Genomic DNA, 14,864 nt, shown 5'->3' with positions numbered 1-14,864 from the left:
GTATATAAAGAGGATCAGTGAGTGTATATAAAGATGATCAGTGAGTGTATATAAAGATGATCAGTGAGTGTATATAAAGATGATCAGTGACTGTATATAAAGAGGATCAGTGACTGTATATAAAGACGATCAGTGACTGTATATAAAGACCATCAGTGACTGTATATAAAGAGGATCAGTGACTGTATATAAAGATGATCAGTGACTGTATATAAAGAAGATATGCCACTATAAAATTTAATATTTTTATAATTAATGAATACTTTTCAATCCATCGATGATGAAAATTATATATATAGCTAAATAGATATAGATATAACTACATTATACGATACAAGTCAATAAAATAATAAAAATATCTAAAATAAATATTGTAGGTCCGTTAATTCATTTGCAGGATGCAGTTTTCCTTGTTGTCCACCAGGTGGCGACGTGGTGTCGCGTCTCCCTGATATGAACCAGCCGAAGACACGAGGAAGAGACCCGGAAGTGTTGGAGGCAAAACAAACGTCAGTGAGTTGAAATAGTTTTTATTCAGTTTCATGAAAGTTTAGTTTCCAGTTCCACATCGAAACCCATCGAGTCCCATCGAATCCCAGTTCACTGAACATGGAGGCAGCTGCTGGGCTCCTGACCGCGGCCCCCCCCCTCGGTCACATCATCACCAGCGACAGGTGGAGAAGCTCCGCTCTGCTCCGGAGCCTGAAGGGTGAAGCTCTTATTCTGTTATCCACCCGGAAGCTGAGGTCCTCTCAGAGAGTCTCACCTGAGAGGAGGTGTGAGGTGTGAGGTGTGAATCAGGTCAAACCTCTGCTTGTGGCTCACAGCGCCGCCTGGTGTTTCAAACCATCTCTTTATAGACTCGACCGTTTGGGTCGTTTCTACCAGATGACTCGTGTGAATGTGTGAATGAGTCGATGATAAATCAGTGAGTTCCCTGTTTCTCTCAGTGTTTTCTTAGTTCTTAGTTTCTTGTGATGTTAAATTTAAATCTTAGTATTTTTCACTATTGACCAACAACAAGCTTTAAACGTGTGAGTTTGTGGATTGAATCTGTTTCATAGACCAGGAGCAGTTCGACTGTCTGAATGTGAGTCACTAACAAAGGACTTCTGCTGCAGGTGGAGGAGTGAAGATCCTGTTTGAGACGGAGCTCGGCGTCGCAGACTTCCACCTCCCCAACAGAAGCTGCATCCTCTACGTGTCCGAGTGCGACGTCGTAGCCGGAAACAGCTACAAGAGGAAACTGGTTCGATACAGAAACGTGAGTTCGATGAAGGAGACGAGTGACGGAGCAGTTTTCTGTAGGTTCTCTGTTGTATCAGCCTCCTCCTCCTCCCTGTCTCCAGGCCAGCAGCCGTTTGCAGGAGCTGGTGTTGGTGGAGAACACCCGACTGAGCGAGCAGTACTTCTCCGCTGTGCAGAGGTTTGTGGTGTTTGACCTCGGCCTGACCCTGCTGCCGGTCAGCGGGCAGGCGGAGGCCTCGCAGCTCATCACTCAGATCGTAAGTAATGAAGTTATTCAATTATATTTGTTATTTAAGAAACTGAAAATACTGAAATAATAATAACTCGTATTTTTCTAACCTCTTTCCTGATTTCCCCCTCCTGCTCTGATCCTCTCCAGGTGCTCGGGGGCGGCAGAGACAACCCCTTCAGGAGGTCCAGGTCGTCCCGGCCGTTGGACCCGGCGGTCCTGGCCGTGGTCCAGCGGGTCCCCGGGGTGGGTCGGGTCAAAGCTCTGGCGCTGCTGCAGCACTTCTCCAGCATCCAGCAGCTCTGCAACGCCGGCCCTGCCGAGCTGGAGCCCGTCGTGGGTCAGGCAGCCGCTCAGCTGGTCCACAGCTTCTTCCACAGACCCACTGCTGCTGGAACGTGAGGCTGCGGGTCTCAGGCCCGACTGCGGGTCTCAGGCCGACCAGGAGGGTTAAGTTTCCTTCTGGGTTCACGATAGAGACTTTCCTCCTTTTCTGTGCAAACTAAAAACACGTTTATTCACAGGTCAGAGTGGAATGGAAAGATAAACACGTGATTTAAGTGTTTATATCTGTAAACATCAATGCAGATTCTGATATGAAAGACTCGTCGGGTTTTGATCAGCCGACCAATTTTCACTTGTTTGCTTTCACACTTTTGTATCCACACTAAATAAAAATTGGTTATTTTTGCATCAGTTGGTCGTTTTTAATTCTTTGCAAATTTATACTTCACAACCGTCATAGATTGTTTTTAGTTCTGTGAACAAACTTATCTGTGATTTGTTTGGGACGATAAAGACCATCAGTGTCCAGGTAAATAAGATTCAGTTCAAGAAAACTTGGCCGTCACCAGATCCAGATTTTTATTTACACACAAATTACACACACTCATCGATATCCATCAATATATCATCTTTACCACTTATCACACTAACTCATATAAATATCAGTCTTCTAAACACGCCTGAGGTTTTTCATAAGGATCCATGAATCCACGTTTCTCTCTGCTCACTTCAACAGGTCGAGGTTTGTTCCTGTCGGAATCATTTTTTGTGGGAATTGTTTTTTCTCTATAATATTTTAAAGTCTCGATGAAAGTTGAATCTATCGAAAGAGGCAGTTTTATTGAAAAAGCACATTTCAGACTCAGATCGAACTATTTAAAGTCAGAAAGTTCAGTTTAAAACAAACGATAAACAAATTATAAAAATAAGTGAAGAGGAAATGTTTGCTCATAAAAGATAAAAACTGTTTTTAAAAGTTTCCTCAGATCTGGTCCAAACTGAGTCAGTGACAGAAATGCTCCTGCATTAACTCTGAGGAGGCTGCTCCTCCTCCTCCTCCTGCTCCTCCTCCTCCTCCTCCCTCTCCTCCCTCTCCTCCTCCCCCTCCTCCCTCTCCTCCTCCCTCTCCTCCCTCTCCTCCTCCTCCTCCCCCTCCTCCTCCTCCTCCCTCTCCTCCCTCTCCTCCTCCTCCTCCCTCTCCTTCTCCTCCTCCTCCCTCTCCTCCTCCTCCCTCTCCTCCTCCTCCTCCCTCTCCTCCTCCCCCTCCTCCTCCTCCTGGTGTCCCTGAACGCATCACCGGCTCCTCTCTGTTTAACATTCTGCGCTGAGCAGCCGCAGCTTGTTGCGCATGCGCAGCCCTTTCACAGTGCATGAATACGCAGAGGAGAGGACAGGAGCGTCCTGGGACCCGGGAGGACTCGCACACTCTGGACTGGACCGACCGGACCCGGGCAGGCGGACATGGATGGACACAGCAGCGGCGGGTGCGCACGGCCGCGCGCCTCCGGGACGCACGGAGGCCAGAAGAAGGAGGAGATCCCGGAGCGAGTGACTCTGAAGAAGGAGATCGGGCTCCTCAGCGCCTGCACCATCATCATAGGTGAGGCTGAAACCCACTGGTCACTGTGGGACACTGGTTTTCCTGCAGGATCCAGCAACAAGTGTCAGAATCCAGGTCAGTCCGTGCTGGGCTGAGGGTGCGAGCAGGTCCAGGAGCTGCAGCTCAGGCAGAAGAACATTGTCTCCTGGAGCAGAACAAAGTCCTCAGATCAGCAAACAGGAGCAGGATGCAGCAGGAGGCCTGAGGGAGGAGGAGGGCTGCAGCACTCTGCTCTTATTAATATTAATATCAGCAGCATGGAGGAGCTGCTGGTTTGCTCCTCTCACTAAACCACATGAAGCTGAAGCTGCTCAGCAGGAAAGAGTTTGAGCTTCAGAGCTGAAACGAGGATTGAACTTTATCTTTATATTAATAAGTTTTAGAGCTCAAGCGACGGGTTGGGTTCTGTAGACACCTCCACAGATTCACTAACTTCTCTGCAGATTCCTCACAGCACAGTTTTACATTCACACATTCACACAGTGCATCTGTGAGAACATCCAACTGTTGATCTGGTTAGAGAACCACCCGCTCTCCCCCCTGAGCCACAGCTGTGATATATAATATTACAGTGAATAAATGAGACCTTTAAGTTCCAGTAGTTCCAGACATGTGAGCTGTGTTCATCTCACCAGAACGTTCAGTAAACGCTGAACAGCTCCTTCTGCTCCTTCTGCTCCTTCTGCTCCTTCTGCTCCTTCAGCTCCTTCTTGTGTCAGAAATCTCAGATGTTTCAAAAGACACCTGATGTCCCCGTCTCCAAAGAAAATCCAAATCCCGTGAGTTCGTCTGGAAACTTTCAGAAACAGGAGAAATACGTTCAGACCAAATAACTGTGATATTATATAATAATAGTTATAATAATACTCGTAGAGAACTTCACAATCCTCTGTGTCACTGTCTTTTCAATATGGCGGGTTCATATACACGCCACTGCTGATTGGACGACACGTCTGACACACCCACCGACCGCAGGAATCGAACCTCTACGCTCAGTGACACAGTTCAGAGGAAACAAGTCTTTTAAACTCAGCAAAGTTTCCTGTAAGTTTTGCTCTTTTATATAAAACTGATCATTTGATCAACTCAAGTTCGTTCACATTTTTCTATATTTATCTTTAAAGCGTGAATCTCAAGGTTTGGTCACGTGACCACAGACGAGTGTACAGGGGGCGGGTCAGAGTAACTGATGGATCTTGATGAAGAAGACGTTGGTGTCCGGAGAGCTGATCTTCATCTGAGTGTAATTTGCTGCAGATGAAATGAAAGCTGGTTGTTTCCTCTGAGCTCTGATCCGTGAACATCTGTAACAAACGTTCGAGAGGGAAGATGAATCCAGATGTTACACAGAGAACCTTCGCCGAGAACCGAGTCCGATGAATCTGTTTCTCTGTATTTCTTTATGTGTAATGAGTGAAACGGCCTCATGATGGCGCTGGTGTGACGACAGACCTGAAAGTGTCAGTGCAGCCAATGAGCCGGCTTGTTTTTGGCAGTGGACGGATCCTGGACCTTCTGGGTTCAACCAGGTCACAAACCTCCGCTGCTGCCGGTTCCTACTGAAAACCCTCGAGAGCAGGAGGAGGAGAAACGAGAGAACAAGGAGAAACGAGGAGAAACGAGAGAACGAGGAGAAACGAGGAGAAACGAGAGAACAGGCCGACCGCTGACAGAAGTCATGTGTCTCTGGCAGGGCCGCTGCAACAGGGTGACAACTGACGGGGACCCCGAGCTGAGAGGGGCCCCCAGAGAATTATGTTTGTCCACAGCAACAACACAATTTGTGAGAACCTCCTTAAAGGGATAGTTCACAGAAAAATGAACATTCCCTCATTATCTCCTCAGCACTATGGTGTGTGTGTGGGGGGGGGGAGCCTGCCACCACACTAGGTCAGAAACCCTGTGACACCAACTTTCCAACAGAGTCTACGTAGTGTAACGTGTGTGATGGTGGAGGTTTGCATTTAAACTAAAAGAAGCATTTGAAGGTTGGAATGATTTCAGTTTCCTGTGTTTCTTTGGCGGATGTTCGTTCTGGTTCAATGTCAGGCCCCCCAGGTCCCTTTTGGCCCTGGGCCCCCAAAGTCCCCGAAGCCCCTTGACACGCCCCTGGTGACTGGATTAAAGTAAAACCAGTGCATGTTTTCCTCTGGACCTCCTCTTCTCTGTCACTCTGCTGAAGCAGCAGGAGCAGACGGACGTGCAGGAGGTGAGTCGGTCACTTCCCACCTCTGCAGCCTGGATAATTTATGTCTGGTTATGTAACGGCTGTCTGTGCCACTTGGCTGCCTCCTGCCGTGCTACTGGTAGCGCTGGGGTCTGAATGTGTGGCTCTGCTGGTACTCTACACTGCATACTGAGGCTCCGGGCAGGAGGGATTGTCCCGGCCTGAGTGATGGCCTCTACCTCCTTCTCTAACTCACTCTGCTGTGGAGCTCTTTGTCTTCAATGCCCTCTGTATAAACTCGGAGGGGAGCAGTCGGGATTGTGGGACTGGAGTTGCTCAAGAGTCTCACATGGGTCACTGGTGGTTTTGGGGGTGAGTCATGTTCTGGGTGACATGTGGCGTGTGAAGAGAAAGTCCCATGTGAAGAGCATGTGTGCCAGGCTCGGTTCACGTGTGTGTTCTGCTGTAAAGCTGCAGATCTTAGAATTATAATGATTCAAACATGTTCCTGGTTTTCATCCCTCAGCAGCTGCACCGAACATTCATGTGTCACAAGTCGTTTTCAGATCTGAAGGATTATAAGTCCTGAACAAGTCAATATGTGTTCTTCAATAAATGCAATATTTCAAAAGAGCTAATACAGTAAATTAACATGAATCTAATTTACTTCTTATAAACAAACCTCATTAAAAGCAGATTGAACAGTTGTGTAACTGTTGTGTAATTGTTGTGTAACTGCTGTGTAGTTGTTGTCCCGGACTTTCATCCAACACACGTGCAGGTGGAACGTTCACATGGATTTTCTGTGTCTTCTCTGCTCAGGGAACATCATCGGCTCGGGGATCTTCATCTCTCCAAAGGGCGTCCTGGAGCACTCGGGCTCGGTGGGCCTGGCGCTGGTGGTGTGGTTACTGGGAGGATGCATCGCCGCCCTGGGCTCGCTGTGCTACGCAGAACTGGGCGTCACTATCCCCAAGTCTGGAGGCGACTACTCCTACGTCACGGAGATATTCGGTGGTCTGATGGGGTGAGAAGTTGTTCTTTTTTAATCTTTCATTCATTAGCTTCATCACTGTATCCTTTCTAATGGTTGCTGGGGGGGGGGGGGGGGTGCAGCCAATCACAACTGGCGTTGGGCCAGAGTCGAGTACATTTACTTTACTGTACTTACACATTTTTTTTTTTTGATTTTAGTAGATTTAATTTCAGGTACTTTTCACTTTTACTCCACAACACATATCAGACAAATATCTGTTGTTCCTGGCACGGCCTGATCCAGCTGAACTTCTCCATGTCCAGTAACAGAGCTGAGATCAGCCACCAGCTGCTCCTGGATTTACTGAAACGAGGCTCAGGGTTAGGAGGTTATACAGTAAATTATATACATGTATACATATATATATGCACAGAAACAGGAAACAACTTTCCTGCTCTGATGTTTTTCCAAACAGTTAAAAAAGTGAATTCAAATGACTTTGAGGTGAGAAGAAGAAGAAACAAAGATCACAAAGGGAAACTGAAAGTAATCAGCAGATATAACTGCCAACAGTAAAAGTAATATTCAAGTGTGTAAGTTTAAATGTTTGACACTGAATCAAACAACGTCCTGTTGCCTCGTCCAGGTTCCTCCTGCTGTGGAGCGCCGTCATCATCATGTACCCGACCACGCTGGCCGTCATCGCCCTCACCTTCTCCAGCTACGTCCTGCAGCCCGTCTTCCCAGACTGCGTTCCTCCGTACATGGCGACGCGGATGCTCTCGGCCACCTGTCTCCGTGAGTGACTTCTCTATAGATTCGTTCCTCAGGTTCACGTCTGTGTTCACGTCTGTGTCCTGGTGTCTGGTCAGTGGCACATGTTGAGAGTCCGTCTCAGCTTCTCCTGCAGCTGTGGCAGAGCAGGGAGCTGCAGAGGGTTTGAATCTTTCATGAACGATGACACGTTGTCTTGTGGTCGCTCTGATCCTGACTCTGCTCTGAAAGCAGGAACGTCTCCTCAGAGACATTGTCCTGTTTGAGAAGTGGTCACATGTAACGGCTGCAGGAGGAGGAGCAGGAGCAGGAGCAGGAGCAGGAGCAGGAGCAGGACGAGGAACAGGAGCAGGAGCAGGAGCAGGAGCAGGAGGAGGAACAGGAGCAGGAGCAGGAGCAGGAGCAGGAGCAGGAGGAGGAGGAGGAGCAGGAGCAGGAGCAGGACGAGAAGACGGCGCTCTGAGGAAAAGAAAAGCTGCTGATGAAGCTGTTTAAAAACCAGACACAGACAAAAGTACATGGAATTTGAAAATGGATTATTCTGAAAATGATAAACTCACCAAAGGGGAAAATAACTTTCACACATAGATATATAATAAAAAATTATGATAACTTTATTTATATAAAACCTTTCAAAACAAAGAGGACCATTAAAAAACAAGAAAACAAAACATCAAAGACGAGAAGCAAATTAATACAAAATCACTGAAAATCTAAAACAGCAAATCAAATTATGAAATAATAGAAAAGAAGAAAAGTGTCACATGTAATAGGAAGTTCTCCTACATGTCCCATGATGCACCACACCTGCCTCCGCTCTGAGGTCACCCCGATGACATCACTGTGACGTCACTGTGACATCAGGTGAATTTAACCACGACTGATCTCAGAGGCTGAGGAACGTTCACCATGATTTTTATAAACTGGTGGAATTCTCCTTTAACTGAGTCTGCATCAGTTTCCCTCCGTGTTGGCGAGGGGGGGCGGGGGGGTGGAGGGGGGGCGCTGGCAGCAGCCGGTTGCCATGGGAGGCAGGAATGTGGGAAAAGGGCGAGCGAGGGAGGGCACGATTGTTTCACCTCGTCCATCATTGTCACCGGCTTTGCCCCGCTCGCTCTCATGGTGGCCTCACTCTCCGGCACAAAGACCAACTGTCAGCGCCACAACACAAAACACTTCCGTTGCGAAGGCCCCCCCCCCCCCCCCCCCCCCCCCCCCCCCCCCCCCCCCCCCCCCCGCTTTCCAGAGGAGGCCGGGCACAGCTCACGTTTTAACATCCAGCTCTGAAAACAAGTGTGAACGATGGCGTCAGAGAAGAGGAGTCACACGTGCTTCACTCACTGACGCTGCAGAGAGGATTGGTGGTGCAGGTGCTCGGGCATCGAACAACGAGGGAGAGGGACATGACCACAAAGACCAAAGTGACGTCAGTTCAGAAAACCACAGGTCTCCTGCTCCTGACTCCTCCTGCTCTACAGTCTAAACATGTTTCAGACCAACATCTGAATGTTTGAGGAGCTTTCACCTCCCAGAGGAACTCACTGTGAATCCTGCTGATGCTGTGAGTTCCTCTGGGAGGTGTTCTCACACTAATGTGGTATTAACATGTAGTACTAACATGTTGTACTAACATGTTGTACTAACATGTTGTACTAACAGGTAGTACTAACATGTAGTACTAACATGTTGTCCTAACATGTTGTACTAACATGTGGTACTAACATGTAGTACTAACATGTTGTCCTAACATGTTGTACTAACATGTGGTACTAACATGTAGTACTAACATGTTGTACTAACATGTGGTACTAACATGTTGTACTAACATGTTGTACTAACATGTAGTACTAACATGTTGTCCTAACATGTTGTACTAACATGTAGTACTAACATGTTGTACTAACATGTGGTACTAACATGTTGTACTAACATGTTGTACTAACAGGTAGTACTAACATGTAGTACTAACATGTTGTCCTAACATGTGGTACTAACATGTTGTACTAACATGTAGTACTAACATGTAGTACTAACATGTAGTACTAACATGTGGTACTAACATGTAGTACTAACATGTGTTATTAACATGTGGTACTAACATGTAGTACTAACATGTGGTACTAACATGTAGTACTAACATGTGTTATTAACATGTGGTACTAACATGTTGTCCTAACATGTAGTACTAACATGTTGTCCTAACATGTAGTACTAACATGTGGTACTAACATGTTGTACTAACATGTAGTACTAACATGTAGTACTAACATGTGTTATTAACATGTGGTACTAACATGTTGTCCTAACATGTAGTACTAACATGTTGTCCTAACATGTAGTACTAACATGTTGTCCTAACATGTAGTACTAACATGTGGTACTAACATGTAGTACTAACATGTTGTACTAACATGTAGTACTAACATGTAGTACTAACATGTGGTACTAACATGTTGTACTAACATGTAGTACTAACATGTAGTACTAACATGTGTTATTAACATGTGGTATTAACGTGTTATTACCCCCCCCCCCCCCCACACACACACACACACACACACACACACACTTGACTCTCGGCCTGGTTTCCCTTGTCAAAGAGATTTTTAATCCCACTGGGACGAACCTGGTTAAATTATTTCTCATAATAATAATTTAATACTTGATATTAAATGTGTGTCAGTGCTGCTGACCTGGGTGAACTGCTCCAGCGTGCGAATGGCCACCAGGATCCAGGACGTCTTCACCGTGGGGAAGCTCATGGCTCTGGGCCTCATCATTGTGGTCGGCCTGGTCCAGATCTGCAAAGGTAACTCGCAGCCGGCGGCCTCCAGCTCCACCGCTTCCTAAAGGTCAGAATACCAACATGTGATCTGTGCTCCAGGGAACTACGAGGCTCTGGCGCCTTCGGTGGCCTTTTCCATGGACCGGACGCCGACAGTCGGGCAGATCGCTCTGGCCTTCCTTCAGGCCTCCTTCGCCTTCAGCGGCTGGAACTTCCTCAACTACGTCACAGAGGAGGTGGTTGAACCCAGACGGTAAAATCTTGATGCTCCGCTGTGTTTCTCAACTGCTTCCTGGGCTCAGCCTCCATCTTGATGCTTTTCTGTTTGTGTTGAACATTTTGTCTTCAGCTGGTTCACGTTCACTTTTCTTTTGGGTGATTTACGGTGGGTTTGTGAATCATAATATCAATACAACCAACAATGCAACACAAACACTGTAGTTTAACCAATTCTTTCTGTTTTCAAACTTTATTTGGAAGAATTCTGGTGCACGATCAGACGCTCATTCTCATCTTCATCGCAGTTTCCTCTTCACTTTTCATAACCAGAAACATTTCTGAACTGGGATCGAATTTCCTGTAAAGTCTCATGTTCAGTGGAACTGGAGCGGAGCAGTTTGTCTGATCTGATTCCACAGAGCGTTCACTGATACAGAAGAAAGACCTGGCCGACGATAAGAACCTTCATCTGTTGCTGTAATTGATTCGATTCTGACTGAAAACATTCTAGCTTGACTTTCAAAACACACGCACACACACAAACACACACACGCACACACGCATACACAAACACACACACACACGCACACACAAACACACAACACTATTCTGAGCTTGTTGTAAATATTAGATTTTTGACATTAAAAGTTTCCCTCTTCTTCATTTCTTGTGTTTTCTCATGCATGATGATTGATTTTTTTTCTCTCCGTGTCATCTGTGCATGGTGTGTGTGTGTGTGTGTGTGTGTGTGTGTGTGTGTGTGTGTGTGTGTGTGTGTGTGTGTGTGTGTGTGTGGTCCTCGGTTCAGGAATCTACCTCGTGCCATCTACATTTCCATTCCATTGGTGACCTTTGTGTACACGCTCACCAACATCGCCTACTTCTCCTCCATGTCGCCCGAGGAGCTGCTGGCGTCCAATGCCGTGGCTGTAGTGAGTAACGAGGCGGAACCACGAGTCGCTTCACGCTTCATCCTGTTTTCAAGAGTCCGTTTCAATATCAAGCACCAACAAGGCCCCCTGGTGTCTGGCTGCAGTATAGCTCACTAACCCTGCCCCCTCCATGTTAGCAGACGGGACATGAACCAAACAAAAACATCTAATTAGACGTTAAATGTTTCTGTCATTTTCAGCCGTTCTTGTAATTCTCTCTGCTGTTTCACCGTTCAGACTTTCGGGGAGAAGCTTCTGGGAATGTTCTCCGTCCTCATGCCCATCTCCGTGGCCCTGTCCACCTTCGGAGGAATCAACGGTTACCTGTTCACCTCGTCCAGGTTAGCCCCGCCTCCTGCCCCGCCTCCTGCCCCGCCTCCTGCCTCGTCATGCTGTTGTTTCTGCTCCAGTGTGGCCGCTGACGGTTCGGTGGCTGTTTCTGTCCACAGGTTGTGTTTCTCCGGGGCCAGAGAGGGTCACCTGCCGAGCCTGCTGGCCATGATCCACTATAAGTACTGTACGCCCATCCCCGCTCTGCTGGTCTGCGTACGTACAGTCTCCGCCCCCTGGTCCCTGTGTCTTTATACAGTTTGTTCCTCTGTCGCCTGTTTTCTCTCTCGTCATTTCAAAACACGTGGATGAACTTTGGACGGATGTGCCTGACGTCTGTGTTGTCTGTGTTTGCAGTGCACTGCCACCATTGTTATTCTCTGCATCGGAGAAACACACAACCTCATCAACTACGTCTCCTTCATCAACTACCTGTCGTACGGCGTCACGATCGCAGGCCTGCTGTACTACCGCTGGAAGAAACCCAACCTCTACCGACCAATCAAGGTGCAGACCAACTGCGTGAGAGGTGACACGTCGTCAACTGCGCCTGGCAACCAACAAATAAATATGTGTGTGTGTGTGTGTGTGTGTGTGTTGTCTCCAGGTGAACCTGCTGGTTCCCGTGTGTTACCTGATATTCTGGGCGTTGCTGCTGGGATTCAGTCTTTACTCGGAGCCGGTGGTTTGTGGCGTCGGCCTCGTCATCATGCTGACCGGTGTGCCCGTCTACTTCCTGGGTGTTCACTGGAAAGAAAAACCAAAGTGTATCTACAACTTCATTGGTGAGTTTCTCAAACACTCGTTCATGTAAAGGTTTGTGAAAACCCACGAAAATTACAAAACATCTGTCTGGGGTCTGGCTGCAGTATTGGTCATTAACCCCACCTCCTCCATGTTAGCAGATGGGACATGAACCAAACAAAGAAATCAAAGAAGACCTTCAATAAGTGGTTTAGTGAACTGAATTCAGTTTCTTTAAAGACCGGTCAGGTCTCAGTGTGGATTCTCTCAGTCTCCCTCACAGTATCTGACTTGTGACTTGTCTCTTCCTGCAGAGACGGCGACGTACGTGGGCCAGAGGTTGTGCTTCGTGGTCTTTCCTCAGATCGACCCCATCGAGAACGCCATCCCCTCAGAATGGACTGACCGCTCATCAGGCAGGAGCAGTTTGTCTTAAAACTCTTTTCTGAATATATGAAGATGTTTCCAGTCCAGACACCTGCTCCTGCTCTGGGATCTGCCGGTTTGACCTTTCACCTTCTGAGACTCTTTATTTCCTCCAGTCGAGCAGAAACTCGTATGCTCGGGCCGCCTGCACTTTTTTATTTCTTTTCCTCTTTTTTTACTAAGTCGACAAACACAAAAATCGAATGCCGACAGAGCGACACTGTGAAAATGACTTTTATTCCCATTTTGGAAGCATTTGTTCCTTCTTGTGTAACACGACTGGACGGCGTGCGGCTACTTCCTCTGAATGTTGCTGGTGTGTTATTGTGCCTTTAGACCTTTTCACACCATGTCCACACAGATCCAGAGTCAGGAATCTGGATACAGTCTGCATCAAATATACGAAAATAGGGTTAGGGGGAAAATATACGTCTGCATCAGGTCTGGTATATTCATATGTTTCTAAACACCGTGATAAGTTTGATCGACATTTTCTCTTCTGTGATTCTGACGGAGGAACTAGAGGGAAATGATCTTTTTCAGGATAATGATTCTAAACGTTTGATCATTTTATTTTCATTTATAGCTGCTTTCAAACTGACATGTTCCTGAAATGTTCGGGAGGAACAGACGTGTCTGAGTCAGTGTCTCTGGACATGTTCTGGATCTTCTCCTGCAGCCTCCTGGTAAAACATCTGTAACATGTCAGAGTGAGTCCATGTGAGGACACAGCAGGACAATGTGTGGAAGCTTCCCAGTGAGCGAGTGGACGTGTTGATGAGGTTTCTAACACGTGACGGACGTGAAACTGGAAGAACACAAACATCTCAGGATGAAGAAGAGGAGCCGTACACGTAGAAGACGAAGACGTCCACTTGGAAACACGAGGAGGTTCCAGATCTTCTGGTGATGAGGGCCGACGCCGGTGTGGATGAGCTGTAAACAACAACACTGATCTTTCCACAGCAGAGTTTATACGTCATGTCCGGCCTCCTGCTGCTCTACAGGCTCCGCCCCTGCTGCTCTACAGGCTCCGCCCCTGCTGCTCTACAGGCTCCGCCCCTGCTGCTCTACAGGCTCCGCCCCTGCTGCTCTCCAGGCTCCGCCCCTCGCCTGGATGTCCCCACATGTTCCTGTTTGAACGAGTCGGACCCGACAACCTGCTGCTGCTGCTTCACAAACACCAACTACAGAGAAAGTCCAGACAACATTTACACAGTGCTGGTTTGAAACAGTCACATGTGATTATTAATATTTTCACACACGTAGTTGTTTCACAACTTCATTGACACTTGTGTCCAATGTGTCACAACGTGTCTCTGAACACCTCCAGATGTGGTTCCATCACATTCCGCCTTCAGTGCGTCTCAGGTGCATTTACAGTCTGATCACATTTAAATGCAGCTGTGAACATCTGCTGAGTTTTGCTGGAGTTGTAATTACTCATAACGATTTTCCTCCAAAAGGAAGGTTTGCAAAGTTAACTCTGTATTTTGAATTCAAGTCTTTAACAGACCTGGAGTCAGTGTGAAGATCTGAGAACTGCAGTGATATCATTTACTTTCTTGGTGTTAGTGACAACTTGAGCAGCAGCATTTTGAATCTGCTGCAGCTTTCTGATCGATTCTTTAGAGACCTGTGAACACAACGTTACATTCGGCTGAAGATAAACAAGTTTTTCCAAATCCTGCGGAGACATAAATCCTTAATCATGGACATGTTCTGTAGAAATAATCTGACTTTGTGGAGAAGTTTATGTCTGAGTCTGCACCGGCGCTAATCATTCTCCCCTGTCTTCAGAAACAACGACTTCAGATTCATCTTACTGAAGAAACTCCCGACACATCCAATCGCTGATTTAAAAAGTATTTTCATCATCTTACCTCCTACAACCTGGTTCAATAATCCAAAACGAGGAGATGAACCTATGGAGGAACGAAGTGTCCTCTGTGTGACGCAGAATCTAAAGCATCTGTCCGATCCTGTGCGTCATGTGACTCCTGGGGATGATGTCATCAGGGGCTCAGTCCAGTTTTAACGACGTATAAATCAAACTGGCTCAGAATGAAGCTACGACGCAGTATTTCTGGATCAATATGTGTAAACTGACTTGGTGTGAAAAGGCCTTTACTGGGGAAAATGTATATTT

The 14,864-nt window shown here is 47.0% G+C and overlaps 2 protein-coding genes across 4 annotated transcripts; both read left to right on the top strand.

The window, feature by feature from the left end:
* The first annotated feature begins 487 nt into the window (after positions 1 to 487).
* On the top strand, positions 488 to 2,187 carry faap24 (FA core complex associated protein 24). Of its 3 annotated transcripts, XR_004614226.1 has the most exons (6): positions 488 to 709; positions 1,122 to 1,264; positions 1,350 to 1,505; positions 1,628 to 1,899; positions 1,935 to 2,027; positions 2,084 to 2,187. XR_004614226.1 is itself a non-coding variant. In XM_034589318.1 (5 exons), exons 1-4 carry the CDS (start codon positions 610 to 612, stop codon positions 1,877 to 1,879), a joined length of 651 nt encoding a protein of 216 aa, XP_034445209.1. In that variant the 5' UTR covers positions 488 to 609; the 3' UTR covers positions 1,880 to 1,899; positions 1,935 to 2,173. The 3 variants fall into 3 exon arrangements, 2 of the variants coding, with proteins under 2 accessions (XP_034445209.1, XP_034445208.1); XM_034589318.1 differs by having other exon boundaries at positions 1,935 to 2,173; XM_034589317.1 differs by having other exon boundaries at positions 1,628 to 2,173.
* An 894-nt stretch (positions 2,188 to 3,081) lies between these two features.
* slc7a10b (solute carrier family 7 member 10b) lies at positions 3,082 to 13,000 on the top strand. Its single transcript, XM_034589288.1, has 11 exons — positions 3,082 to 3,362; positions 6,352 to 6,556; positions 7,152 to 7,303; positions 9,963 to 10,088; positions 10,164 to 10,317; positions 11,092 to 11,215; positions 11,453 to 11,556; positions 11,665 to 11,761; positions 11,903 to 12,052; positions 12,153 to 12,330; positions 12,604 to 13,000. The coding sequence occupies exons 1-11, from the start codon at positions 3,224 to 3,226 to the stop codon at positions 12,723 to 12,725; spliced, it is 1,551 nt and encodes a 516-aa protein (XP_034445179.1). The 5' UTR covers positions 3,082 to 3,223; the 3' UTR covers positions 12,726 to 13,000.
* Positions 13,001 to 14,864: the final 1,864 nt, after the last annotated feature.

The sequence above is a fragment of the Hippoglossus hippoglossus genome, chromosome 6, assembly GCF_009819705.1.
Source record: "Hippoglossus hippoglossus isolate fHipHip1 chromosome 6, fHipHip1.pri, whole genome shotgun sequence".
NCBI classification, from domain to species: domain Eukaryota; kingdom Metazoa; phylum Chordata; class Actinopteri; order Pleuronectiformes; family Pleuronectidae; genus Hippoglossus; species Hippoglossus hippoglossus.
This window is presented reverse-complemented; position numbering and strand designations above follow the sequence as displayed.

Excerpts from the sequence above, each read along its gene's own strand:
- faap24 (XM_034589318.1), top strand. The coding sequence starts at position 610 with ATGGAGGCAGCTGCTGGGCTCCTGACCGCGGCCCCCCCCCTCGGTCAC. Across the intron at positions 710-1,121 it reads TCTGCTCCGGAGCCTGAAGG|GTGGAGGAGTGAAGATCCTG; the intron begins GTGAAGCTCTTA and ends CTTCTGCTGCAG. Across the intron at positions 1,265-1,349 it reads AACTGGTTCGATACAGAAAC|GCCAGCAGCCGTTTGCAGGA; the intron begins GTGAGTTCGATG and ends CCCTGTCTCCAG.
- slc7a10b (XM_034589288.1), top strand. The coding sequence starts at position 3,224 with ATGGATGGACACAGCAGCGGCGGGTGCGCACGGCCGCGCGCCTCCGGG. Across the intron at positions 12,053-12,152 it reads ACCTCTACCGACCAATCAAG|GTGAACCTGCTGGTTCCCGT; the intron begins GTGCAGACCAAC and ends TGTTGTCTCCAG. Across the intron at positions 12,331-12,603 it reads GTGTATCTACAACTTCATTG|AGACGGCGACGTACGTGGGC; the intron begins GTGAGTTTCTCA and ends CTCTTCCTGCAG.